Here is a 26,739-nt window from a genome sequence, read left to right as displayed (position 1 = left end):
GGGCTTCAGGGCCTGGCTTCACCTCTACATCATCAGATGAACAGAGGAGGAGTAGGATAAGGGTACGGCTAAAGGCTATATGAACTGGCCATCTAGTGTGTTGGGGACAGAATAGAATGAGCAGATTTCTGGGCGTGGTAGAATAGATTCAAGGCATAATGTACAGACAAGGGTATGGTAGGATGTGAGTACAGTGGAGGTAAACCTAGGCATTGAGTGACGATGAGAGAGGTTTAGTCTCTGGTGGGACAAGTTAAGCCAGGTGAGGTCTCCACGTGTGTGTGGTTGGACGAAAGGGCTATCTAAGGCATTTTTAGCGGGACTGAAGGCACTACGGTGAAATAAAACAGTAAAAACTAGCCAAGACAGCAGTAGACAAGGTATATTGACATTAGAGAGAGGCATAAAGCAATCACAGGTGTTGATCAGGAAAGCTACGACAACAACGGGTAAATGGCGATGAATGGGCAGAGCGGGTCAGTTAGGTACATACAGGACCTGAGTTCGAGGCTGGGGCCGACAGGTAAGCAAAATGTGGCACCGTGTTATTGAAACAGTCCAGGGGGCATCAGCTGTGTAGTCGAGTGATCATCGGTTCAAAACAGAAAACGCCTTAAGGTTAATTAATATTTTTCTAACTGTGATTGTATTGTCGCAAACCACTCTTTTGGAACTCAAAGCAAATAATATTTTTCTCGTGAACAACTATTTCAGCCTTGATTCAATTATGAAACCACAATCTCTGTTGTATCTGCCTCCTTTTGTGGCTCGCCCAATAAAGAGACATGTCAAGTCATTCAGCCAGAACCAGCTAATTTGGGAGTATAAGTGAGGATGGTAGTGTAGTTGCTGTGATGTGCCCATCACAGCCTAAAAATACTGCTTTATTAACCACAATGTGTTATCTGTTATCCTCTTCGATCAAATATTTTTTATCCACTTGTGTCTTGTGGGGTGGTCAGTAATATACTCTAATAAAGGCCTACCGCTTGCTTTTTTTGCATTTACATCTGAACCCAAGAAAGGCACAGAAAATAGGAATGTATATTTGTCAGAGCTCTCCTGCATGTTGTCCAATAACATCAATATCATTTATTCTGAGCTCATCCAGAGCAGAGTTGTGGTTTGTAATGAGTCAGAGAAAATGGCTCTGATATTCTACCACACACACTCTCTCTCTCTCACACACACACACACACACACACACACACACACACACACACACACACACACACACACACACACACACACACACACACACACACACACACACACACACACACACACACACACACACACACACACACACTTTCCCTGACAAGCTAATTATTATCTATTTTGTCATTCATTTGTGAAACCTGCAAGGTTTTTATCCTTCACATTACCTTGCAGTGTGATCGTGTGATTGTGTGTGTGGGAGGGGTTGTCATATATTTATCTGTTCATATTTTACTTTTGTGTATAGACAATTTAATTCACTCTCATATTTATAACAAAAATAGTGTTATTAGTCTTGTCCCATCGCTGCAGCTCCCGTACGGACTGGGGAGAGGCAAAGGTCGAGAGCCATGCGTCCTCCGAAACAAGACCCCACTTAACCGCTCTGCTTCTTGGCACAACACTCCCTTAACCCGGAAATCAGCCACACCAATGCATCAGAAGAAACACCGTACAGCTGGCAACCGTAGTCAGCATGCATGCGCCCGGCCCATCACAAGGAGTCGCTAGAGTGCAATGGAGCAATGTCATCCCGGCCGGCCAAACCCTCCCCTCACCCAGACGAAACTGGGCCAATTGTGCGCCGCCTTATGGGTCTCCCGGACCTGCGGCCCAGCAGCGACACAGCCTGGGATCAATCCAGGGTCTATAGTGACACCTCTAGCACTGCAATACAGTGCCTTAGACCACTGTGCCACTCGGGAGGCCTTAAAACCAATATTACGCACTAAATGCTCCCTATAAACCTGCGTCAGCAATTCATTGTCACACCACAAGTCATCACTTTGTCTTTGTTGAAGTGTGGCCAATAGAAACAGCGCGAATGTTACGTTGTCACAGAGATGAAGCGGTGAAGCTTAACAAGACAAAACAACACAACAATGTTCAGTGAAAACCACTCTATGAAATGACCCCTCTGAGAGAAGTGAAAGCAATTTGCTTCTGACAGCCCTATGACAGCAGATCTTCTTGGCTTAGATAATCAGAGCTCTTGTCTGCCTCCAAGCATAATCTTTGAAGAGGCTTACAGTGGTCTGATCTGCCAAACGGCATGGTAATGAGTGGGAATCCCAGGCAGAGGGCAAAGCTCTTTCAAATATTCAACAAGTGTTGTCAACCAACAGGCGACTGGGAATATACAGCATGTGGCTCTGTAGAAATCCCAAATCCATGCAGTTTTTGTGGACCGTGCGGAATTATCATCAAACTCCAGGACCTCTGTCCTCTGTCTTTCCTCCCCCCTGCAAGCAAACTTGAATCAGCATCTTGTCTCAGCAGATTAGACATGTATTTCTCACACAGCCAAGCAGGACTCACACAGCCAAGCGGACAAGATAAATAGATAGGGAAACCGGAGGACTAGCATATAGGAGCTGTCACTGGTTAGATTTCAGGCCCTTACTTGTGGTTTCACTCAATAAATATTTCCAATTAAATGTTTTGACTTGTGTTTTCTGTTGTCATTACAGTGTTTTCATTTGGTCTCCATTACCCTTTCTCTTCTTCTGCGAAGGGTTTTGGCTAATATTGGTTACTAATGAAGACACATATTCAAACGTACTTCCGTTGGCCTGGTAATAAGGCACTTGAATGAATTGATATTGATTTAATTCTGATTCCACTGTTGATGTATGAGGAGCTAATGTGAGGTAACAACTCTATGAAGTCAGCACATTTTCAGGTGAGCATGACCCTTTGACCTGTTGGACCCTCTCAATCAAGTGTTGTACTGGCCTATGATTGGCATCTTCATGGCAAACTTTCAAACACCGTATCAGCTCGGGTTACGATATTCACTCAAACTCAACACCGTAAGGATCTCCCATTGATGGACTGTTTATGTTTCTTAAGGTTTTCGGGTTGGTGTTAGACCACCTCCATCATACTTCAGGGAGAAACACTGTAGCGCTCCAGCTAACGCAGCACATTCCCTACCCAGCGTTGTTCTACACAGCGATCTGCTTACCCGACACTAGAAGTTCACATTTCATCCACTCAAGAGCCTCTCTCCAGTTGGGGTTTTTATACTTTGAATTAAGCTCTTCAGGTTGCCATTCATTATTGCTACTGATGAGGGGCATTAATGGGCTCTAATTAAGGCACAAGGGGACAACATGGGAAAGGGGAGCCTCACTGACCCTCAAACCAGGGTCACCTGTCTTTGGCACAAAAAGGAACCATTTCCACAGGAGTATGTGTGATTGTGGTTTCCTCAGAAGGAGCAGAGCGGATTATTGGAACATCAAATGAGAGTGTGCTAAAGAGGTGGAGTTTGAGAGCGGGGGAGAGAGGAAGAGAGGTGCTGGAATGTAGCATTCTGTAAGGGGTCCTCTGTTGATTTTGTGATTATGGTTAATAAAGGCTGACCAACAGAACATGAGCTGGCGTAACTCAAGGCATTTCAGTTTGAACAGTTTCCAGGCTCTATTTGCGCTCATCATCTAGGGTGAAATTTCTCCTTGGTTTTGTATATACAGTGCCTTGCAAAAATATTCATCCCCCTTGGCATTTTTTCTATTTTGTTGGATTACAACCTGTGATTTAAATAGAATTTTATTTGGATTTCATATAATGGACATACACAAAATAGTCAGAATTTTATAAGTGAAATTTAAAAATAACTTCACATAATTAGTTAAATAAAGTCCACCTGTGTGCAATCTAAGTGTCACATGATCTGTCACATGATCTCAGTATATATACACCTGTTCTGAAAGGCCCCAGAGTCTGCAACACCACTAAGCAAGGGGCACTTGGCACCATGAAGACCAAAGAGCTCTTCAAACAGGTCAGGGACTAGGTTGTGGAGAAGTACAGATCAGGGTTGGGTTATAAAAAAAATATTTGAAACTTTGAACATCCCACGGAGCACCATTAAATCTATTATTAAAAAATTGAAAGAATATGGCACACCAACAAACCTGTCAAGAGAGGGTAGCCCATCAAAACTCACGGACCAGGCAAGAAGGGCATTAATCAGAGAGGCAACAAAGAGACGAAAAATAACCCTGAAGGAACTGCAAAGCTCCACAGCAGAGATTGGAGTATCTGTCCAGAGTACCACACCAGCCATACATTCCACAGAGCTGGGCTTTAAGGAAGAGTCACCAGAAAAAAGGCATTGCTTAAAGATAAAAATAAGTCAACACGTTTGGTCTTTGCCAACATATGGAAGAAGGTACTCTGGTCAGATGAGACTAAAATTGAGCTTTTTGGCCATCAAGGAAAATGCTATGTCTGGCCCAAACTCAACACCTCTCATCACCTAAATACAGGGGAATTCTTGAGGGAAACCTGTTTCAGTCTTCCAGACATTTGAGACTGGGACAGAGGTTCACCTGCCAGCAGGACAATGACCCTAATCATACTGCTAAAGAAACACTTGAGTGGTTTAAGGGGAAACTTTTAAATGTCTTGGAATGGCCTAGTCAAAGCTCAGACCTCAGTCCAATTGAGAACCTGTGGTATGACTGAAAGATTGCTGTACACCAGCAGAACGCATCCAACTTTAAGGAGCTGGAGCAGTTTTAGCTTGAAGAATGGGCAAAAATCCCAGTGGCTAGATGTGCCAAGCTTATAGAGACATACCCCAAGAGACTTACAGCCTTAATTGCTGCAGAAGGTGGCTCTACACAGTATTGACTTTCGAGGGGTGAATAGTTATGCACGCTCAAGTTTTCAGTTTTTTTTGTCTTATTTGTTTGTTTCAAAAAAATATATATATTGCATCTTCAAAGTGGTAGGCATGTTGTGTAAATCAAATGATATAACCCCCCCCCCCCAAATCTATTTTAATTCCAGGTTGTAAGGCAACAAAATAGGAAAAATGCCAAGGGGGTGAATACGTTCGCAAGCCACTGTAGGCTGAAACAGAATGCCTAATCCAATCAATATTAGTATAGAAAGGAAATAAAGTGCTTTTAAAGTTCAGCAGTGAGTACTTCATGGCATTTAATATTTTACCCAGATAACCATGGATGATGAATGTTGTAAGTCTCATGCAGAGTTATACTCTTTGATAGGTAATGTCCTGTCATGTGAAGTGATGCCGTGCCATCCTCTCTCATCTTCCCCTCTTCCTGGCCTTTGCCGCTCTGCTGGAAGCCCCCATGTTTTTATCTTCAATGTTTCACAGTCAATAAATGTCATATTTTATCTCAACCAGATTCCTGCCTCATCTCTGGTCCATTCCCAGAGTCTCCTGTGGGTTTCTCCATGACTGTAAGCTGTGGCTGACCCACTGAAGGTTTGAAGTTTGACCCTGTAACCCCTCGGACCCTATGGCCTGTGGTCACAACATGACTGCCCCCAGCGTTGTATCTGGCTTCAGATGAATTTGTTAGGTGTTACATGTAGTAGATATTATTCAAAGTAATGTTGAATGATGGTAGGTTCTAAATTACATATTCAAAAGTAAATGTGTGTGGGTTTTGAAAACCGGATTGCCCCCAAAAAAATGTTTTAACGCTGCCCATTCCAGTCACCAAGCATAATCAATGGCACAGCACCTATCCGACAATTTAGTGGCAGCACTCAAGAATCCTTTCTGGATGTAATTTTCTTACCGGTAGTTTCCACCCCAAGTGTTGAGAAGAAAGGCATTCAAAGCACCAGAAAATACTTTGTGTAAATTGGTCTATTTTGCACTTCATCTCCAAGGATATTTTCTTCACATGCCTGCCTCATAAAAGCAAAATTGTTTCAGTTCTGAACTGAGCCTGAAATACAAAAGAAAAGCCCCATGCAACCTACCGGGTTGTGCTAAACCACTTATTTCAAGCTAAACTGGATTATAGACAAACGAGACAAAGCTGGAATTCCTTGGCTCGCATCATAATGGGGTTGTGGCAATCGGGTACCCCTCGCCGGGCCCCTATTTGAACTTGTGCTTTTGAAAAGGCGGACATTTTAACTGGAGGCATATTAGGGAGACGCACATGTTTGTTTATTTGTGAGATAATAGTGATGGTCCTCTAGTTATCCACCGCCGAAAGGTTAACCCTTGAGAGTTTTATTAGCAGGCCCTAATGCATTTACAGTATGTTCAACTGATATCCTGTTTTGCAGGCAGTGAGGTTAGTCCATATACAAAATATTTCAGAGGTCACAAATGTGTCAATATCATTAAAGGCTTTTTTCATGTTTGCCGTACTGCCCTAAGGTATTAGCCTGTACTTAACAGAGAAACATCAGAACATATACACACGTGAATAAAGAAAACTCCAACAAACATATGGATGTGGTTAGCATGCTGGTGTTTGACAGTGTGCACCAAGGCTGGGGAGTGAGTTAGAGAGAGTTAGCATGACATACATTTGCGCCTGAGCCAGGTAGTTCACATGTGTTGGCCCTGGGCTAGAAAGCCATCAGCAGCACACAGGCAGCAGGAAAGACTCCCTGCCCTTCTGGAGGGTGGTCCCATCACAACAGGGATAAATCTGCCTGTCAGAGCCAGAGGCAGCCGTGCACAGCGAGCTCAGTCCTGCAGAGTGGGGTGGTTGCGTGGCATTCGTTACGTGGCTACAGTACCTCTTACTCTGGCTCCCTGCCAGCATCCTACAGCAGCTTCAGGCCGGGGTCTCCATCTACATCCACACCATCTTATTTACAGTTTCTCTCGCTTGTTTCAATTTGAGAAGTGGCAGAGCTACTTTGCACTGTAATATGTTTTCGAGTTGGATTTAGTGTGTGTAAAGCCCATGGTGAGATTTGTGGAGTTTTTCAAGTGGACAGCCGACAGGTTCCCAAGAAGTTCATAAGACAAAACTGTGGGACCTAACGGCAGGGTGATCTGGGATGTAGGGTGGCCACCAACAATACTGCTGATTTATATCTGTTGAAAAGCATTAAATGTCCCCGTCGCGTCGCCGCTATCCCTCTTTTATGCATGTCATATTTCAACCCAAAGCTGTGCCTCTTCTCTGTTACTTCATCCCCAAACTAAACCACATGAGAGACATATTTTAGGCTTTTAACTTCCCTTAAACATAGCAGGAACTCCTACAGCTGTTTACTTCTCAAATTCTTCCTTTTGAAAGATTATGAATTAAGAATTGAATTTGGGTACATCACTATCATCATTAGATGTGCAGTAGACTCATTATAATAACCCTGTTTGTTCTATCCATTGCCTAAATTCAGCTCCTCACACCGATACATATGCTGTCATAAGAGCGTCCCAATGTTATCCTGCTCCCAGATCTGGTTATGCTGTCTTGCCAACTCCTGTGGTCATCTGGGACCAGGCTATCCAAAGGTCAGATAATCTTTAAAGGGAAAGCTGCACAGTAAGATATATTATTTGCTCAATACAAGCCCCAATGTAAAGGGGTGATGACATTGACCATAATCCCCTTTGTTCATCTGTTTATTTTAGTCATAAGCATGGCGAGTCCTTTGAACCGACCCAATGGCTAATCCTGTGGTCAGCTAAAACATACAGTCACTCACTCTTCATTTATAGTCCCATGATACATAGCTGTGCTATTCACCTGGGTTCCAGGGGAAGTGGGCCCTTATTTCTTCCTGTCCTATAAGGCTGCTAACCTACTTTCTGTCTCTCTATGCCTCTGCTTACACATCAGCCCCTCTGTCTTAGAGTTTGTCCTTTCACAGACTCTTGATACAGATACCTTCAATTCGCCACAGCAAATAACACAGTGATATTGGTGTGGTGTTTATCAAGAGATGTAATACTGTAGTCAGTAATGCTGTAGTTGTCCATTTGGTTCCTTGGTGCAGAACGACTAAGTTCACGGTGGGTTAGGCTACCTTTCCAAAAGATGTATCATGGCCAGGTGTTGTAATAGCTTTAAACCTCCACAGAACAAGTTTAGTAGGAATTTTATGACATGAAAACCAATGATTTGTTAATTCTTTATTTCTGGAAGAATAGCCATTGTATGCTATTTACCTGAAGTAATGCTGAGGCGTCTGTTAACGTGTGAAACTGTCTTCAACCGTTTACACAGGGACCTGACCTTTTTTTATTTACTCTAAAAAAAAACTGTATTTAACCAGGTAGGCCAGTTGAGAACAAGTTCTCATTTACAACTGCGACCTGGCCAAGATAAAGCAAAGCAGTGTGACAAAAACAACACAGAGTTACACATAGAATAAACAAACTTACAATCAATAACACAATGGAAAGGTCTATATACAGTGTGTGCAAATGAAGTAAGGAGGTAAGGCAATAAATAGGCCATAGTGGCGATGTAATTACAATTTAGCAATTAACACTGGAGTGATAGAATGTGCAGATGAGGATGTGCAAGTAGAAATACTGGTGTGCAAAAGAGCAGAAAAAACAAAAACAAATATGGGGATGAGGTAGGTAGTTGGATGGGCTATTTACAGATGGGCTGGGTACAGCTTCAGCGATCGGTAAGCTGCTCTGACAGCTGACACTTAAAGTTAGTGAGGAAGATGTAAGTCTCCAACTTCAGTGATTTTTGCATTTCGTTCCAGTCATTGGCAGCAGAGAACTGGAAGGAAAGGCCAAATTAGGTGTTGGCTTTGAGGATGACCAGTGCAGTATATCTGCTGGAGCGCATGCTATGGATGGGTGTTGCTATGGTGAACAGTGAGCTGAGATTAGGCGGAGTTTTACCTAGCAAAGACTTATAGGTGACCTGGAGCCAGTGGGTTTGGCGACAAATATGTTGCGAGGACCAGCCAACAAAGCAGACAGGTCACAGTGGTGGGTAGTATATGGGGCTTTGGTGACAAAACTGATGGCACTATGATAGACTGCATCCAATTTGCTCAGTAGAGTGTTGGAGGCTAATTTGTAAATGACATCACCGAAGTCAAGGATAGTCAGTTTTATGAGGGTAAGTTTGGCAGCATGTGTAAAGGAGGCTTTTTTGCGAAATAGGAAGCCGATTCTAGATTTAATTTTGGATTGGAGATGCTTAATATGAGTCTGGAAGGAGAGTTTACAGTCTAACCAGACACCTAGGTATTTATAGTTGTCCACATATTTAAAGTCCAGGGTAGTGATGCTAGTCAGGCGGGCGGGTGCGGGCAGCGATCGGTTGAAGAGCATGCATTTAGTTTTACTGCCATTTAAGGCAGTTGGAGGCCTCGGAAGGAGTGTTGTATGGCATTGAAGCTCGTTTGGAGGTTTGTTAACACAGTTTCCAAAGAAGGGCCAGATGTGTACAGAATGGTGTCGTCTACGTAGAGGAGAATTACCCACAGCAAGAGCGACATTGTTGATATATACAGGGAAAGGAGTTGCCTGAGAATTGCACCCTGTGGCACCCACATAGAGACTGCTAGAGGTCCGGACAACAGGCCCCCTGATTTGACACACTGAACTCTATCTGAGAAGTAGTTAGTGAACCAGGTGAGGCATTCATTAGAGAAACCAAGGCTGTTGAGTCTGCCGATAAGAATACGGTGGTTGACAGAGTCGAAAGCCTTGGCCAGGTCGATGAAGACGGCTGCACAGTAATGTCTCTTATCGATGGAGGTTATGACATCGTTTAGGACCTTGAGCTTGGCTGAGGTGCACCCGTGACCAGCTCGGAAACCAGATTGCATAACGGAGAAGGTACGAAATGGTCGGTGATCTGTTTGTTAACTTGGCTTTCGAAGACTTTAGAAAGGCAGGGCAGGATGGATATGGGTCTGTAACTGTTTGGGTCTAGAGTGTCTCCCCCTTTGAAGAGGGGGATGACCGGGGCTGCTTTCCAATCTTTAGGAACATCAGACGATACGAAAGAGAGGTTAAACAGACTAGTAATAGGGGTTGCAACTACGGCGACGGATAATTTTAGGAAGAGCGGGTCCAGATTATCTAGCCCAGCTGATTTGTTGGGATCCAGATTTAGCAGCTCTTTCAGAACCTAAGCTATCATGATTTGGTTGACGTAGACGCGGGGGGGAGCTTGGGCCACTTGCTGCGGGGGTGCAGAGCTGTTGGCCGAGTTTGGGGTAGCCAGGTGGAAAGCATGGCCAGCCGTAGAGAAATGCTTATTGAAATTCTCGATTATCGTGGATTTATCAGTGGTGACGGTGTTTCCTAGCCTCAGTGCAGTGAACAGCTGGGAGGAGGTGCTCTTTTTCTCCATGGACTTTACAGTGTCCCAAAACCTTTTGGAATTAGTGCTGCAGGATGCAATTTTCTGTTAGAAAAAGCTAGCCTTATCTTTCCTAACTGACTGTGTATATTCGTTCCTGACTTCCCTGAAAAGTTGCATATCGCGGGGACAAGTCGATGCTAGTGTAGTACGCCACAAGATGTTTTTGTGCTGGTCAATGGCAGTCAAGTCTGGAGTGAACCAAGGGCTATATCTGTTCTTAGTTCTACATTTTTTGAAAGGGACACGCTTATTTAAGATGGTGAGGAAAGCACTTTTAAAGAACATCCAGGCATCCTCTACTGACGGGATGAGGCCAATATCCTCCCAGGATACCCGGGCCAGGTCGATTAGAAAGGCCTGCTCGCAGAAGTGTTTTAGGGAGGGTTTGACAGTGATAAGGGGTGGTTCTTGACCGCGGACCCATTACGATGCAGGCAATGAGGCAGTGATCACTGAGTTCCTGGTTGAAAACAGCAGAGGTGTATTTAGAAGGCAAGTTGGTCAGGATGATATTTATGAGGGTGCCCATGTTTACAGATTTGGGGTTGTATCTGGTAGGTTCCTTGATAATTTGTGTGAGATTGAGGGCATCTAGTTTAGATTGTAGGACGGGCGGGGTGTTAAGCATATCCCAGTGTAGGTCACCTAACATTACGAACTCTGAAGATACATGGGGGGCAATTAATTCACATATTGATTGCCCCCCACATGAGACTTTTGACAGTTGTTTCGAATTAGCAAGAAACGTGGGATATGGATTGAACTGGTGACCTATCTGTTGCCAAGCAACATATTAACCTCTAGAACGGTGGTGGATTGTCTTCCTTTGGAAATCATGTCCTGATTTGTCAAAAGTTTTGTTGTGGTTTTGATAGTGTTGCCCTTACACATTGTTTTAATAGGGATGACTCCCCTGAGCGAGGGAGTCTAAGGTAAAGGAATCTTGCTCTGGAGCTGGATGGTAGCATAGCCTACATCAACAGGCTTACTCGCAAAATTGGTACCACATGGCTGAATACATGTTTAATACATGTCTTTTAAATCTCTGGAACTGTCTCTATTTTCCCCCAGCATATGCGACTTGGCATAATCAACAGCATTTTCCAAGAAGCATTGTGAATAAATTTAGCTCCAACATACCGAAGGCCTATTTCAAGGCAATGACTAGGAAAGCATTGTTGCTGAACAATTTGTGCCTTCACTGAAGAATTGCTGAAACGCCTAAGATAGGAAGAGTCTCGGGCTGGCTCTGTCTTTCTCTTCCGTCATTATTTTCCTCTCAGCCTCTGTAGCCTGCCACTGGGTACACAGTTAAACTACCAGGCCCTTTTGACATGAGGTCTACTCCATGGGCGCCTAGCCGGCCCACAAAACCATACCAGTGGAAAAAGAAAGAGACTAAATGCCGGAATCCATCAAGATTTGATCACTGTCAATAGTCCTACATCTAATGATCCGATGATCATCTCGTAGCTACTCTGACACCACACCAGTTTATATTTGGTAGCAGAATCTCAACTCAATATTTATTTGAAGAATTATGACGTCTTCAACATGTAGATTTGCAACATTTATTTCTGTAATTTACTAGATACAGTTAATAAATAAAGTCGCTATACATTTGGAATGAAGTGATGTTATGTTATAAAGCTACCAATCGGGTTATGGTTGATACGATGATACGATATACTGTGTCTATTTACATGGAAATTCATTTTGTGATGTTAGCATTCAAATACACAAACACAACATATTACATGCAGTACGAAAAACTGGAAAGTTAGTACACAAGTCACACATTTACATTTTCACATATTCATAGTTTCTGCGGCCTTCTGTCCGACCGTGTGTTTGGCCTGCATCTGTCCTATATCCCACTGTTCAGCAGTCTGGTGGTTGATGGAATGAAACTTGCCTTGTTCCTATTCTTCCTGAACAGTGGGACCCTTAATCTCCTTCCGGAGGGGCAGCAAGCTTGTGCGTGGGGTCTTCTATGATGCGCTTGGCCTTGTCCCTTGCCCATTTCTCATAGAAGCCCTGAAGCCCCCTGCACTGCAACCGGCAGAGCTAGGACCCCATGTTCACAGTCCGACTGAGGAAACTCTTATTAGCCACTGTGATCTATTTGGCATGGAAGGATGGAAGAGGGGACATCAAATGGACTTAACAGGATCTTCAGCTGTACACTAGCCATGGCTTTTCATTTAATGGTAAAGAAGGGTTGTGTGTATATTACCAAAGGAATACTGTACAGCACATGGGGAATAAATACTCAATTATGTGTAAGCCTGTAATCTTGAGATCTGTAAGGAATGATATGAATTAAAGACAATTGCAATGATTTTGCCTTTTGGTAGGCCGTCATTGTAAATAAGAATTTGTCCTTAACTGAGTTGTCTAGGTAAATAAAGGTTAAATACATGAAATAAATAAAAACGTTGCAGGGCTTTTTGCTGGACAGTTAATCAAATGGCGATGCGGAAAATGTACATGGACCCCTTTATTATTTATTTATCTGAATTGTTTTGTACTGGCTCGATGCACTCTCACTAGACTACCCATACACTCACACATACTACACTGACACTACAACACACACACTACATAATGTACGCTCTCACACAAAACACACATGCATGTTGATGGCACACACACCCAAACTCACACATAGAAACACTGTCACACACCAAAAACGCTGCTGCTACTCTGTTAATTATTTATCCTGATTGCCTGATTATCCCGCTACCTACATGTACATGTACATACTGTACTACCTCAACTACCTCCACTACCTCGTACCCCTGCACATTGACTTGGTACTGGTGCTCCTTGTATGTATCCTGTTAATAGTTTTTTTTTTACTATTTCCTTTTTTTATTTTGCATATATTTGTCCATATTTTTAACTCTGCACTGTTGGGAATGGGCTCATAAGTAAGCATTTCACTGTAAAGTCTACATCTGTTGTATTCGGCGCATGTGACCAATAACATTTGATTTGATTTGCTTCATAATATCCCTATCCTCTACATTGAATCTCTATGGGGAAAGCAGTCAATTACTGCATTGCTCGGACATGAAATGCATGTACTGAATGCTAGCCTCATTGTTGTGTACTGTACCAGTATGAGATCATCCTCCCTTGAATAAAGAGCACCACTGCAGGGCACAAATGGATGTTGCCCTGCATGTATTAGCTGACAATATTTTGGAAGGGAAGCCATAAAGATTTCTTAGCAGGAGTGTGACTTCCAAAATAAACCCCATAAGAAAGACTAGTTGATCCTACAGCAGGAACAGTTCTATTGGGAACAATATAGGCCAGGTTGTTTTCTGCACTCCCACCAACGTGCAGAAGTTTCAAACACTCAATACTTCATAATCATTTCCATGCAGGAGTTTCAGAAAGTGTTTAATATCAAGCCTGCATTATGATGAATAGGACTGTCTATTGGCATGTATTCTGGTGTTTATTTAGTCATGTCTAAGGCCAGGTGCGTGAGGAGAAAGATAACACAGAATAAGGGAATGCTATGATGTAAGACCACATTTGCTCAGCAACAGTCAATGAATCCAGTATAGCCGTGATTATTTTGGCTTGAATCAAAGACAAAGTCACAGGGCATTTTTCCCCTTTCTTTTGGGATTTTTTTGGTTTATAAGCCCCAGCAACCAAGGCATTCGCGGTTAACTGATATCTTCCTGTTCATGGGTATTCAAAACCCCCATCACAGCCAAAACATAACAATAAAATCAATTGTAGTTGACTTTCCTTGCAATGCATTCTAAATCTGCAGTCTAACACTTGGCTGGACAAATAGTGCATGAACACAGCTTTTGTTCCAGACAACCTTACATAACAGACTCTTGCATTTTTTTCTTCTAAATTACATTAAACCTTATGCTCGATTTACCAACATGGCCTGGATCAAAGTCACATGCCAAGAGTCAGAAAAATCACCAACCAACCAGAAAACTACTTTGGCCCTAGCGTCTCATAATATTTTTTCTTGCCTTTGCTGCTAGCTTTCCAGTCGATTGCCGTTCCTCCTAGTTTCAGCTCTGTTGTTGTTTTCTCTCTTTTAGAGGAGGAACGTCCACCTGCTGTTGAGTGTGTTGCTGTTGGCTGCCTGGGGGGCTGTTCTGCTGGCCTACCGCCTCTACTGGATGGGCAACAAACCGCCCAACTTCTCCAACTCAGACAATCCAGCGGGGGACTCCCCATCCCTCCTCACTCGGACTCTAACCTTCCTCTATCTGCCTGCCGTCAACATGTGGCTTCTCTTGTGCCCAAACACCCTGAGCTTCGATTGGTCCATGGACACCCTGCCTCTGATCAGAAGCATTGCCGATTGGAGGAACCTTCATACTTTGGCCTTCTATGTGGGACTGCTCCTTCTGGCTTGGTTTGGGCTTCGCACCCACCAGGTCAAGGGCAAGGAGACCAACGGAAAAGCCCATCATGTAACCAACGGGAACGGGAGGTCCCACACCAATGGACACAGCTGCCACCACCCCGATGTTCCCAACCACACAAACTCTGAAACAGAGCCTCACACTGCAAGTTCACAGAACGGTACCAAAAAGCACTACGTTACCAGGACTCCACTGCCCACCACTGAAAACGTAGTGCTGTTCTCCTTGGGCCTATTGGCCGTCCCTTTCCTCCCTGCCACCAACCTGTTCTTCTACGTGGGCTTTGTGATAGCAGAGAGGGTACTGTACATCCCCAGTATGGGCTTCTGTCTGCTGCTGGCGGTGGGGCTGAGGGCCCTGTACGTACGGCTGAGGTGGAGCTCCTCCAGGACTGTGGTGGTGTACTGTAGCGTTACCCTGGTCCTACTGTTTGGGGTTAAAACAGTGCTGAGGAACCAAGACTGGCAGAACGAGGAGATGCTCTACAAGTCAGGAATATACTTTAATCCTGCTAAAGGTAATACACAGACAGATCGACACATAGAGACACACTCACACACTCACACAACATCTCAGACCGTGACGTTTGCATAGCCTGAGTGTGCTTTAAAAGGTGTTCAACAGGCTAGTGTGTGTCATGTCAGATGAGCTTTCATGACTTCTGCACTGAATAATGTAGCTTAGAGCTCCCTGAAAAAGGTCCTACTTAGACATCCTTCTTCACTTTAACATTCTCACATAATATATTTACAGGTTGACTGTATGACCTAAAGTAGCATCACATTCAGTGATAGCTACTTCCTGGGATTGAACGAAAGTAGGATTTTCAAGATGTACCCTGAGATGTAATACAAAAAGAAAAACATAAGTCAGTTAAGAACAAATTCTTATTTACAATGACGGCCTACCCAGGACTATGCTGGGCCAATTGTGCGCCGCACTATGGGATTCCCAATCACGGCCAGTTGTGATACAGCCTGGAATCAAACCAGGGTCTGTAGTGACACCTCTTGCACTGAGATGCAGTGCCTTAGACTGCTGCACCACTCGGGAGCTCATGATGAATCATGAGTGTTAAGCGCTACCTGTTAAATTGTTTACAGTATGTCTACTTCCAGACAGTTTATCCTCTCCAGGCAGTATATCATGGCTGAAGGACCTTTCAACACAAGGCCTCCATTGTAAACCTACTAAATCCCTCACTATGGGCAGACTACAGTTTCTCTCCTTTTCACTTTTGGACGGCATCTTCACTGACATCCCTGCTTGACTGGCAATGAGGGGAAACTAGAATACTTGAATATTCAAACATTCAAATTCAGGTTCATCCAAAGATAATACTGAATAACTGGTAGTGTACTAGTGTTATTCTTGAGATAGTGATCCCGGGCTAGAGACAGAGGTAATGGCAGGACATGTTGCAGCAGAGCTGAGACATGACAGCTGTTGATCCTGCCAACACAGAGCAGAGCAGCAGCTACGTTCCTTCCCTGGCTCACTGTCCTCATGCCATTTGTGAGTCTGAAATAGTGACACGCTCGTTAAGCATTGAGAATGAGTTCTGTGAGAAAACACTGTAAAAGAGACCTAACAAATTCACAGTGGATGGTAACACCACTTAGAACATTTTCTTTTCTAGCATATTTATTTTAAAATGTTTAATATTGTGTTTACAATAAAGTTCTTGTCTTTTTTTTCTCTGCTTGGCGTTGCTAATATTGAATTTGAGACTTTTGGGATATCTGATATCTAATAAATAATGCACAGCTCAAACGAGCCTTTGGCATAAGTGACCACTCGATACATTTGAATGAAATGCTACACAGCCATCAGGAGAACAAGAAGAAACCGTGTCTAAGGGGATGATTCTTCTCTGTCAGGCCTGTTCACAGTGCTCATACTGTTGCCCCAGTGTGCCCTGGCTTCAGCTGTACTGTATGTAGACACAGTTAAATAGTGTATAAGAGTATAAGCCCATATGTATACATGATGAATTCCAACTGCCCATACTAAGCTGTATGGATTTAGTTTTCAAGCTAAAATATTGAAGGGAAACACTATTCAGTCAATTTGGTTGTCAGGCTATGTGCATTTTCCTCTATATGTGAGTTAAAGCAGTAATCGATGTAGATGTATTTCCCAAGGAAAATAGAATATACAATTACCACTTGACAACTGAAAATTGCCTACCAGATTCATTCTTATAATTTTCACTGTTATGACATTTCAAGACCCAATTTACCTGTCAATTAATCTGCAATCCATTTTACAGTATTGCCATTAATCTACTATGGAGAGTCAAAGGGAGCCATTGTTTTCTTCCTTTTCTGTTAGGGAATAATAGGGATCTTTGACACACTAACTCCCAGGTGCGCCATCATCTCTCTCTGTCCTCACTCTAAGCCCAGTAGTTCAGTTGCAGCAGATATACCCTCTGTTTTAGCCTGCACAATGTCCTCTGAGGAGGGTCAAACCCAGCCTGGTCCCAGATCAGTTTGTACTGTCTTACCAACTCTATACATAGCCTATGTTCATTGTTTGACTTGACATTTGACGTGACCAGGCAAGACAGTACAAATAGATCGGGAACCAGGCTCGATAACATACCGTAAACCCAGGAAGTGATAGTGTGTCCAAAAGGGGCGTGCAGCCATGTTGGTTGACCCTGTTAACCTTAATGACTTTATTCCTCCCTCTATCAGCATGGGGCAACCTTGGGAATGTCCTGAAGAACCAGGGCAAGATGGCGGAGGCTGAGCAGGCATACAGGAATGCCCTCTACTACCGCAGGAACATGGCAGACATGCTGTATAACCTGTGAGTGTCTATAGACTCTGTATGCATACATGAGCAGTACTGTCTCTCCACACACACACACACACACACACACACACACACACACACACACACACACCAGATGGGCTGGTCCATTTTTTGCCTCGAGGGGGAAGAAAGGGCCCGATGTGTTAGAAATACAGGGCCGATTTCTGGTCCCAGTCTGTCCCGGCACACACGACTGTCTAATGATCAGTGGTCTTCACAGAGAGGTCATGGTGCTTTGTATTCCCCTGGGTGCTGTTTCTGTGACAGTGGGTTATTAATCATGCTGTGTCAGCCTGAGGGGAGGACAACAGGAAGCACACAGGCATTACTCAACACTAAGCCCCAAGGGCTTTAGATGTTACTCAACACTAGCCCCAAGGGCTTTAGATGTTACTCAACACTAGCCCCAAGGGCTTTAGATGTTACTCAACACTAGCCCCAAGGGCTTTAGATGTTACTCAACACTAGCCCCAAGGGCTTTAGATGTTACTCAACACTAGCCCCAAGGGCTTTAGATGTTACTCAACACTAGCCCCAAGGGCTTTAGATGTTACTCAACACTAGCCCCAAGGGCTTTAGATGTTACTCAACACTAGCCCCAAAGGGCTTTAGATGTTACTCAACACTAGCCCCAAGGGCTTTAGATGTTACTCAACACTAGCCCCAAGGGCTTTAGATGTTACTCAACACTAGCCCCAAGGGCTTTAGATGTTACTCAACACTAAGCCCCAAGGGCTTTAGATGTTACTCAACACTAGCCCCAAGGGCTTTAGATGTTACTCAACACTAGCCCCAAGGGCTTTAGATGTTACTCAACACTAGCCCCAAGGGCTTTAGATGTTACTCAACACTAAGCCCCAAGGGCTTTAGATGTTACTCAACACTAGCCCCAAGGGCTTTAGATGTTACTCAACACTAAGCCCCAAGGGCTTTAGATGTTACTCAACAGATCCATTTACACAATTCGATTGTTCAGAACAGAACTAGATATTTGGTAGCACTTCATTTTACAGGGCTTTAGATGTTTACTAGGAAGGGCTTTAGATGTTATCAACACTAGCATTTAGTTGTTCATTCCAAGGTCTTTAGATGTTACTTACACTAGCCCCAAGGGCTTTAGACTTCTGTTGAGATTTGTAGCCATGAGAGTCCCTAACTTTCTCTGTTACAGTGGTTTGCTGCTACAAGAAAACAACAAGTTCTCTGAGGCACTCCACTACTATAAACTGGCCATTGGGAGCAGGCCAACTCTGGCTTTAGATGTTTCAACACTAGCCCCAAGGGCTTTTTATTACCATTTCAAACTCTTAGATGTTTCCACTTTCAACACTAAGGCCCCAAGGGCTTTAGATGTACCATTTCAACACTTAGCCCCAAGGCAGGTGTCCAGGCATCTGCCAATGGGGGAGGGAGGGCACAGACAAGCTTGCTCCATTACTGGATGAATGATTGAGTGTTCAAGGACCACTCATGTCAATAGATTCAATTATTACACAATTGTATTTATTATGAATCCCTCTCCCCCTTTCTCCACTCCCCCTTTAGATGTTACTCTAGCCCCCTTTCTCCACTAGCCCCAAGGGCTTTAGATGTTCTCCCTAGCCCCAAGGGCTTTAGATGTTACTCCACTAGCCCCCTTTAGATCCCTAGCCCCCTTTAGATCTCCCTCTCTCCCTTTAGATGTTACTCAACACTCCCCCTTTAGATGTTACTCAACACTAGCCCCCTCAACACTCTCAACACTAGCCCCAAGGGCTTTCCCTGTTCTCCCTCTCTCCTCTCTCAGAACCTATTTCTCCACTCTCATTTTACAGTACTCTAGGAAACTGTATTACATTTCCCTCTTCTCCATCTTAACAGACACACACCTGTTGAGATTTCTCCCTAACTTTCTCTGTTCAGTGGTTTGCTGCTCCCAAGTTCTCCACTCCCCTATAAACTGGCCCAGGCCAACTCTGGCTTGTCTCCCTCTCCCCATTTCAAACTCTTGTGTTTGCACAGCGCAGGTGTCCAGGCATCTGCCAATGGGGGAGGGAGGGCACAGACAAGCTTGCTCCATTACTGGATGAATGATTGAGTGTTCAAGGACCCTCTCTCCTCTCCCAATTGTATTTATTTCTCCCTCTCCCCCTTTCTCCCTCTCTCCCTCTCCCTTTCTCCATCTCTCCCTTTCTCCCTCTCTCCTCTCTCCCTATCGCTCCCTCTCTCCCTTTCTCCCTCTCCCTATCTCTCCCTCTCTCCCTTTCTCCCTTTCTCCCTCTCTCCTCTCTCCCTATCTCCCTCTCTCCTCTCTCCCTTTCTCCATCTCTCCCTTTCTCCTCTCCTCTCTCAGTATCTCTCCCTTTCTCCCTTTCTCCCTTACTCCCTCTCTCCCTTTCTCCCTCTCCCCCTTTCTCCATCTCTCCCTCTCTCCCTCTCCCCCTTTCTCCCTCTCTCCTCTCCCCCTTTCTCCCTCTCCCCTTTCTCCATCTCTCCCTCTCTCCCTCTCTCCCTTTCTCCCTTTCTCCCTCTCCCCCTTTCTCCCTCTCTCCTCTCCCCCTTTCTCCCTCTCCCCCTTTCTCCATATCTCCCTTTCTCCCTCTCCATCTCTCCCTTTCTCCCTCTCTCCTCTCTCCCTCCCCCCCTTTCTCCATCTCTCCCTTTCTCCCTCTCTCACTTTCTCCCTCTCCCTTTCTCCCTCTCTCCTCATCTCTCCCTTTTTCACTCTCCTTTTCTCCATCTCTCCCTTTCTCCCTCTCTCCTCTCTCCCTATCTCTCCCTTTCTCCCCTCTCCCTTTCTCCATCTCTCCCTTTCTCGCTCTCTCCTCTCTCCTTATCTCTCCCTTTCTCCCTCTCTCCCTTTCTCCATCTCTCCATCTCTCCCTTTCTCCCTCTCTCCTCTCTCCCTTTCTCCCTCTCCCCCTTTCTCCATCTCTCCCTTTCTCTCTCTCTTCTCTCCTCTCTCCCTTTCTCGCTCTCTCCATTTCTCCATCTCTCCCTTTCTCCCTCTCTCCTCTCTCCCTCTCTCCTCTCTCCCTTTCTCCCTCTCCCCCTTTCTCCCTCTCCCCTTTCTCCATCTCTCCCTTTCTCCCTCTCTCTCTCCCTTTCTCCCTCTCTCTCTCCCTTTCTCCCTCTCCCCCTTTCTCCCTCTCCCCTTTCTCCATCTCTCCCTTTCTCCCTCTCTCTCTCTCCCTTTCTCCCTCTCCCCCTTTCTCCATCTCTCCCTTTCTCCCTCTATCCTCTCTCCCTTTCTCCCTCTCTCCTTTTCTCCATCTCCCTCTCCCCTTTCTCCATCTCTCCGTTTCTCCCTCTCTCTCTCTCCCTTTCTCCCTCTCTCCCTCTCCCCCTTTCTCCATCTCTCCCTTTCTCCCTCTCTCCCTTTCTCCCTCTCTCTCTCGCTTTCTCCCTCTCTCCCTTTCTCCCTCTCCCCCTTTCTCCCTCTCCCCTTTCTCCATCTCTCCCTTTCTCCCTCTCTCTCTCTCCCTTTCTCCCTCTTTCCCTCTCTCCTCTCTCCCTTTCTCCCTCTCTCCCTTTCTCCCTCTCCCCCTTTCTCCCTCTCTCCTCTCTCCCTCTCTCCTCTCTCCCTTTCTCCCTCTCTCCTCTCTCCCTCTCTCCTCTCTCCCTTTCTCCCTCTCTCCTCTCTCCCTCTCTCCCCTTCTCCCTCTCTCCCTTTCTCCATCTCCCCCTTTCTCCATCTCTGCCTTTCTCCCTCTCTCCTCTCTCCCTCTCTCCTCTCTCCCTTTTTCCCTCTCTCCTCTCGCCCTCTCTCCTCTCCCCCTTTCTCCCTTTCTCCCTCTCTCCTCTCTCCCTTTCTCCCTCTCTCCATTTCTCCATCTCTCCCTTTCTCCCTCTCCCCCTTTCTCCATCTCTCCCTTTCTCCCTCTCTCCTCTCTCCCTTTCTCCCTCTCTCCATTTCTCCATCTCTCCATTTCTCCCTCTCTCCACTTCTTTCCTTATCCCCTAATGGTGGTAGTTTTTTCTTGAGTCTTATCTTGAGGAAACTCTTACAAACATGCTTCCTGCTAGCTCATTACTGTATCAGTAAGGTTCAGCTGTCGCACTGCCTGGTTAGCAGGTGGAGTCCTTTCCTTTGTCTCCCAAAGTGTAATTAATAATTATGAATGTAATCAGATGATGATCACACTTTGAAGTTCTCGTTCATTATGCAATGATCCTATCTGTTACTGCCGATAACTAAATTAATGAGTCACCTAAAGCGGTGGTGGGGGGTATTGGAGGTGAAGGTATGAGAGTCAGTCAGATAATAAAAGTCATTTGTCAAGGTTGTACCATAATTCAATGTGTTTAGCTGGCAGCTGGTACAACGTAGAATCTGTTCATGAACAATTCCAAAGTGGCAGCATCATGATGATACTCTAATGATATCCAGTTCCATTACTACTGTTCTCTCTTTCAGACACACATCCTTTATGGAAACAGTCTTCAGAAACACTCTAGCCAGGGGGATATATGCAATTTATTCCTACAAAAGGCTTGTTGATTAGACCAGTTCACTTTGGAAGGATGGACAGAGTGAACTGAGGATAGGGACTAGGTCGAACGAGTCTAGCATACAGTTCATCTTTGCATGCCGATGTACAGTGCCTTGCGAAAGTATTCGGCCCCCTTGAACTTTGCGACCTTTTGCCACATTTCAGGCTTAAAACATAAAGATATAAAACTGTATTTTTTTGTGAAGCATCAACAACAAGTGGGACACAATCATGAAGTGGAACGACATTTATTGGATATTTCAAACTTTTTTAACAAATCAAAAACTGAAAAATTGGGCGTGCAAAATTATTCAGCCCCTTTACTTTCAGTGCAGCAAACTCTCTCCAGAAGTTCAGTGAGGATCTTTGAATGATCCAATGTTGACCTAAATGACTAATGATGATAAATACAATCCACCTGTGTGTAATCAAGTCTCCGTATAAATGCACCTGCACTGTGATAGTCTCAGAGGTCCATTAAAAGCGCAGAGAGCATCATGAAGAACAAGGAACACACCAGGCAGGTCAGAGATACTGTTGTGAAGAAGTTTAAAGCCGGATTTGGATACAAAAAGATTTCCCAAGCTTTAAACATCCCAAGGAGCACTGTGCAAGCGATAATATTGAAATGGAAGGAGTATCAGACCACTGCAAATCTACCAAGACTTGGCCGTCCCTCTAAACTTTCAGCTCATACAAGGAGAAGACTGATCAGAGATGCAGCCAAGAGGCCCATGATCACTCTGGATGAACTGCAGAGATCTACAGCTGAGGTGGGAGACTCTGTCCATAGGACAACAATCAGTCGTATATTGCACAAATCTGGCCTTTGTGGAAGAGTGGAAAGAAGAAAGCCATTTCTTAAAGATATCCATAAAAAGTGTCGTTTAAAGTTTGCCACAAGCCACCTGGGAGACACATGTATGTTATGTATGGCGTAAAAGCAACACAGCTCATCACCCATCCCCACTGTCAAACATGGTGGTGGCAGCATCATGGTTTGGGCCTGCTTTTCTTCAGCAGGGACAGGGAAGATGGTTAAAATTGATGGGAAGATGGATGGAGCCAAATACAGGACCATTCTGGAAGAAAACCTGATGGAGTCTGCAAAAGACCTGAGACTGGGACGGAGATTTGTCTTCCAACAAGACAATGATCCAAAACATAAAGCAAAATCTACAATGGAATGGTTCAAAAATAAACATATCCAGGTGTTAGAATGGCCAAGTCAAAGTCCAGACCTGAATCCAATCGAGAATCTGTGGAAAGAACTGAAAACTGCTGTTCACAAATGCTCTCCATCCAACCTCACTGAGCTCGAGCTGTTTTGCAAGGAGGAATGGGAAAAAATTCAGTCTCTCGATGTGCAAAACTGATAGAGACATACCCCAAGCGACTTACAGCTGTAATCGCAGCAAAAGGTGGCGCTACAAAGTATTAACTTAAGGGGGCTGAATAATTTTGCACGCCCAATTTTTCAGTTTTTGATTTGTTAAAAAAGTTTGAAATATCCAATAAATGTCGTTCCACTTCATGATTGTGTCCCACTTGTTGTTGATTCTTCACAAAAAAATAGTTTTATATCTTTATGTTTGAAGCCTGAAATGTGGCAAAAGGTCGCAAAGTTCAAGGGGGCCGAATACTTTCGCAAGGCACTGTATACAGTATTGGTGGAGCCACGACCACCCCATACACTCCCTTCCACGAGTGTTTGAATATGTATTGTTACCCCATGGATGCGGCAGCCAATTGATCATCAGTGGCTGGTCAATTTATTCAGAAAGAATTTTCATAATGACTAGTTTCAGCCCCATAGAGCCTAATTACTCTCTGGCTGCATGTTGATCAAGTAATGGATCACCTATATGTCTCTCGTTCCCCCCTGCAGCCGCCTACTTGAACACTGGGATTGTCCTGATGAACCAGGGGCGACTGGACGAAGCCAAGAGGACCTTCCTAACCTGCGCCGAAATCCCTGACGAGAACCTGAAGGACCCCCACACACACAAGAGCTCTGTCACCAGCTGCCTGTACAACCTGGGAAAGCTGCTCCATGAGCAGGGGCACCAGGAGGTAGGATAGGGGAGCAGACAGGGGTACACACACACACACACACACACACACACACACATACACAGGGAGACACACACCAAACGTATTCACAGGAACACACACACTAATCATATACAAGCAGGTCGAAAAGTGCATCCGTTCTGAGATTGTGGAAATGTCAGGAGAAAAGCTCCACCACCCACTGACCTTCTACACTAGTATACCCACTAATTAACCTAACGTAGCTGGCGTAAAAGAAAACGCCTGAGTGGAGTTCCTGAATCTGGTTTTCAGCAGATGAGGAAGCCAGGTTGAATTAGTTGTATCCCTGAAAACCGGATGCATCCGGTTGTTGGCGACTCCGCTAAGCCTACCCACTAACAGAGCCTAAAGGGAATCACTGCCTTGGGCTTTAGCGAAAGAGAGAGGCTGTGTGACACTGCACTAGCTCTCTGACTGGCCATGTCATGGAGAGGATAGATCCTTTCTCCTCCACCAAGTCTTAACCACCTCTTAGTGACCTCTGATTCCATGCTTCCATTCAGCTTGTGAGGGCCCAGGCTGCAGTGGACAAATGACTTGTGGCCCTGGCATGTTTGGCTCCTCGTGCCTAACGGATGGTTCCATTTGTTTTATTCATTCATAGGAGGCCCTCTCCGTGTATAAAGAAGCAATACAGAAAATGCCAAGACAATTTGCACCTCAGAGCCTCTATAACATGATGGGTAAGTGGCAATTATCTTTCTCTCAAACTAAACACAAAAGCTTAGATTTTTGTTGTGAGGAGAAAAAGGAATGAAATAGAAGATTGGTAGATTGGAGGTGTGGGGGGTACATTTGTAATCATTGTGTCAGCTGTTGGTTGTCAGCTTGGTCCATGCACTTCTGGCTGAGTTTGTTGAACTTTATTCCACCTGAAGGGGGTCACAGGATTGAGTTGCATTGATTGTGGCCAGGGTCTTGAGCTCGTCAGCTGAGCTATGCTTACAGTAAGCATTACACATTAGCCCGTTTTTGTGTAGCAGAGTGTAGACTCTGCTTAAGGCCGTTGGTTTTAGAGGTGCTCTGTTTTCATAACGTCTTATAAATCTCAAGCCAGTATTGGACGTGGAAATCAGCATCAAACACGGGTGTGTGGCTCCAGCTCAACGCTCCCATCGAGGCCCCGATGTTGAGGCTTCCACAGCGTGTTAACGATAATAACTACGCTCCTCGTGTTACAGTCATGTGAAAGCAGCTGCAGACTAAATTGCGACTTTTGATTTCAAAATGCAATAATTTTAAATTTCAAGTAACCCCTGATTCCACTAGCACTCTTGTCAATCAATGGGCCTGCTGACATGCCTTTGTCCTTCTCTGTGGCTCCCCCATGTTGTTCCTCTGTCTCTCTTTCACTCTTTTACTCACTCTTTCTCTCTTTCTGTCACTCTCTGTCTTCTCTCTCTCCCTCTCTTTTTTTCTTCTTCTCAGTCTCTCTTTGCCTCCCTCCCTCTCTTGCTCTCACTCTTCATCTTGTTGAATTCCAGCAACCCCCCCTTAGTACAGTACATTCACCAGTGGAGTCAAATTCAGCTTGACGGAGGTGCTGAGAAATCAATAGCAAATCACCTCCCTCAGTTTGAAAGCTGTAAGGGCATTAGCAGGGTGGATGTTGCGGCATTTTCCCATATTTCTTGCAGCTGATTTTTACATTACTCTGAGCAGCTCATTTAAATGTTTGGTGCACCTGCTCCTATCTATTTACAGTCCAATTCACTTGGGTGCTGTCATTGTGTTTGTCATTCTCAAGAGGGGAAACTTTCGTCAGTGTACATGGCAGTCTGGGTCAAAGTTGGGTCTTTATCTGCCAAACCCCCCCCCCCCCCGCTCAAATGGGCAATGGAATGGTCCACTAGATGTGATTTTCAACTCCTTGGAAATTGTGTCTCTAATAAGTATTTTATGTCCATGTCTGTGCTTCCTCATAGACCTCCATCTGAATCTGATGGTAGACGGGAGCGGCACAAAGCCCGTTTCACCACGGTCTTCTGCTGTTACTAGCTCTGCGTTACACCATGTCTGACAAATATGTAGATAAAGCGACTCATGTTGCCCTTATCATAATCATAACAGTCAATGTACAGTATTATATTAGCTGCTGGAAAGGAAATAAATTAAGTCTAGGTATTCTGTAACCCAACTAGGACATACAGTAAATGCTTATGCTTATGCAGAACAATTTGAAAGATATCTACTCCAACATAAAGCCTACTTTCCTTGGATACTTTATATACTTGCTTACAAAATACTGCATTAACTCTGATCCTTATCATAAGCAAAAATGGAATTGGGGTCTTATATTTGATACCACTACATGCTTGAGTACCGTGTATTTAGACGTATATTAAAAGGTCTATTACAGGCCATTGCTAATGAAGAACAGGGGGGACGTCTGTTGATCGTCTCAGAGGTCAGCAGGTCAACATTCATCACCAGCCACCTGTTGTTTCTCTCCTGTTTCTTATCAGTGGAAATGATTCGCCATAATCCCCAATTTATAATCTAGCTTCAATTAGCCCTCCTCTCAAAAACGAAAAAAATATATAAGACCCCTGTTACAAGTTCTTATTGCAGTCACGTCCCCTATCCCAGTATTATTCCTGAGATCATTACATTTAAAGCATTGTTTTG

The 26,739-nt window shown here is 44.5% G+C and overlaps 1 protein-coding gene across 1 annotated transcript in view; it reads left to right on the top strand.

The window, feature by feature from the left end:
• Positions 1–26,739, top strand: part of LOC135509156 (protein O-mannosyl-transferase TMTC2-like) — a 182,829-nt gene that overhangs the window by 113,914 nt on the left and 42,176 nt on the right. The window contains exons 3-7 of the mRNA XM_064929567.1: positions 14,393–15,239; positions 17,425–17,539; positions 18,717–18,802; positions 23,906–24,090; positions 24,716–24,794. Coding sequence (XP_064785639.1) covers positions 14,393–15,239; positions 17,425–17,539; positions 18,717–18,802; positions 23,906–24,090; positions 24,716–24,794 — 1,312 coding nt within the window. The remainder of the gene's footprint in view (positions 1–14,392; positions 15,240–17,424; positions 17,540–18,716; positions 18,803–23,905; positions 24,091–24,715; positions 24,795–26,739) is intronic.

This window comes from Oncorhynchus masou, chromosome 22 (genome assembly GCF_036934945.1).
Source record: "Oncorhynchus masou masou isolate Uvic2021 chromosome 22, UVic_Omas_1.1, whole genome shotgun sequence".
Classification (NCBI taxonomy): Eukaryota; Metazoa; Chordata; class Actinopteri; order Salmoniformes; family Salmonidae; genus Oncorhynchus; species Oncorhynchus masou.
Note: the sequence above shows the minus strand (reverse complement) of the source record. Positions and strands in the feature narration are given on the sequence as shown.